This window comes from Oncorhynchus mykiss, chromosome 2 (genome assembly GCF_057628025.1).
Source record: "Oncorhynchus mykiss isolate SJ-2025 chromosome 2, ASM5762802v1, whole genome shotgun sequence".
Classification (NCBI taxonomy): domain Eukaryota; kingdom Metazoa; phylum Chordata; class Actinopteri; order Salmoniformes; family Salmonidae; genus Oncorhynchus; species Oncorhynchus mykiss.
The window spans coordinates 16,937,501-16,940,000 of record NC_143023.1 but is presented as its reverse complement, the minus strand read 5'-3'; the positions used below and the strand labels follow the sequence as shown (position 1 = coordinate 16,940,000).

General features: G+C 44.2%; 1 protein-coding gene across 2 annotated transcripts in view; it reads left to right on the top strand.

The window, feature by feature from the left end:
- LOC118938160 (thrombospondin type-1 domain-containing protein 4) overlaps window positions 1-2,500 on the top strand; it is a 130,847-nt gene that overhangs the window by 120,235 nt on the left and 8,112 nt on the right. For both annotated transcript variants that reach the window (XM_090190670.1, XM_090190666.1), the window contains exon 11: window positions 1,858-1,987. In XM_090190670.1, the coding sequence (XP_090046796.1) occupies window positions 1,858-1,987 (130 nt within the window). The remainder of the gene's footprint in view (window positions 1-1,857; window positions 1,988-2,500) is intronic.

Genomic DNA, 2,500 nt, shown 5'->3' with positions numbered 1-2,500 from the left:
ATAATGGTCCCACCTGATCTCGCCTGCCTTCAAATCATTAAGGACAGTATTTCCATTGTTAGAGTGGTCACTCGACTATCTTGTCAATATAATAGATCATCTTTGAATGCGGCAAAGTTGCTTCCCGTTTCAGTCACGTCTTTGGTCCCGTTCGCGTGGGTCAAACAAAAGCCCTCTAATGATTGGTTGACGATAGAGCCTCCCACAATGCAGGAGATGACTGAAGGCTGCTGCTGGTGAGGAGCAACTGCAGAAGATTGAAGTCACTGCAGTCAAAACTTCATGACCTTTGATTACATATATTGATTGTAGAGGTCATGTAGTTGACATGTAGGCATCAAGTCTGACCATTTTTATCCCAGTAAGACAACACACTTTGAAAGGCGGTGACCTCGTCAATGACTTGACAAAAGTGATCAGCTCGAACGCCATCCTATATCCCAGTACAGCAGGTATCATCAACTAGATTCATCCTATAACTTTCCTACCAGGCTCCCAGTACAGCAGGTATCATCAACTAGATTAATCCTATAACTTTCCTACCAGGCTCCCAGTACAGCAGGTATCATCAACTAGATTCATCCTATAACTTTCCTACCAGGCTCCCAGTACAGCAGGTATCATCAACTAGATTCATCCTATAACTTTCCTACCAGGCTCCCAGTACAGCAGGTATCATCAACTAGATTCATCCTATAACTTTCCTACCAGGCTCCCAGTACAGCAGGTATCATCAACTAGATTCATCCTATAACTTTCCTACCAGGCTCCCAGTACAGCAGGTATCATCAACTAGATTCATCCTATAACTTTCCTACCAGGCTCCCAGTACAGCAGGTATCATCAACTAGATTCATCCTATAACTTTCCTACCAGGCTCCCAGTACAGCAGGTATCATCAACTAGATTCATCCTATAACTTTCCTACCAGGCTCCCAGTACAGCAGGTATCATCAACTAGATTCATCCTATAACTTTCCTACCAGGCTCCCAGTACAGCAGGTATCATCAACTAGATTCATCCTATAACTTTCCTACCAGGCTCCCAGTACAGCAGGTATCATCAACTAGATCCATCCTATAACTTTCCTACCAGGCTCCCAGTACAGCAGGTATCATCAACTAGATCCATCCTATAACTTTCCTACCAGGCTCCCAGTACAGCAGGTATCATCAACTAGATTCATCCTATAACTTTCCTACCAGGCTCCCAGTACAGCAGGTATCATCAACTAGATTCATCCTATAACTTTCCTACCAGGCTCCCAGTACAGCAGGTATCATCAACTAGATTCATCCTATAACTTTCCTACCAGGCTCCCAGTACAGCAGGTATCATCAACTAGATTCATCCTATAACTTTCCTACCAGGCTCCCAGTACAGCAGGTATCATCAACTAGATTCAGCTGCGGGACGATATTTTCTTGAGCGGATGGACAGGGGGCCAGAACATAATCGACCTTAAGAAGCCCAACAGATATAATATTTGACTAAAACATAAACATTTCTAACCTCGCTTATATTTGTATACAATCACATATACAGAATCTCTCTATTATGCGTAGGAATCATTTGGAACAGATTTCAAAAATTGAAATCACTTGGAGCTGTTTTTCTGGTGTTTTTACAGTCTTTATGTCCAACAATAAAATAAAATGGGGGGTGGACTCATAAAATCAGCCCTGCATTACATTACATTAATGCATTACAGGGTGGTGATGAGGATGATGTGTTGATGATGTGTTTCAGGGTCCCAGTACAGGGTACTGATGGTGATGGTGATGGTGGTGATGAGGATGATGTGTTTCAGGGTCCCAGTACAGGGTACTGATGGTGATGGTGATGATGTGTTTCAGGGTCCCAGTACAGGGCGATCCTGTGTATTAACCGCCATACTGACGAGGAAGTCCCAGACAGGAAGTGTGACTCAGCAGCAAGACCCTCCCCTGAGGAGGAGCTCTGCAACACACACCCCTGCCCAGCATTGTGAGTGTGTGGATCTATGAACAGCCATAAGCAATAATCATAGTGTATATTGTACATATGTATTAACCCTCTCCTCATCTCTCTCTCCTCTGTGTGTGTCTCTGTGTGTGTTTCTCTGTGTGTGTCTCTGTGTGACTGTGTGTGTCTCTCTGTGTGTTTCTCTCTGTGTGTGTCTCTCTGTGTGTTTCTCTCTGTGTGTGTCTGTGTGTTTCTCTCTGTATGTGTCTGTGTGTGTGTCTGTGTGTGTGTCTCTGTGTGTCTCTATGTGTCTCTGTGTCTCTGTGTGTGTCTAACTGTGTGTGTCTGTGTGTGCGTCTCTGTGTGTCTCTGTGTCTCTGTGTGTGTCTGTGTGTGTCTCTCTGTGTGTGTGTCTCTGTGTGTCTGTGTTTGTCTGTGTGTGTATGTGTGTCTCTGTGTGTATCTCTGTGTGTGTGTCTCTGTGTGTGTCTGTGTGTGTATGTGTGTCTCTGTGTGTGTCTCTCTGTGTGTTTCTCTTTGTGTGTGTCTGTGTGT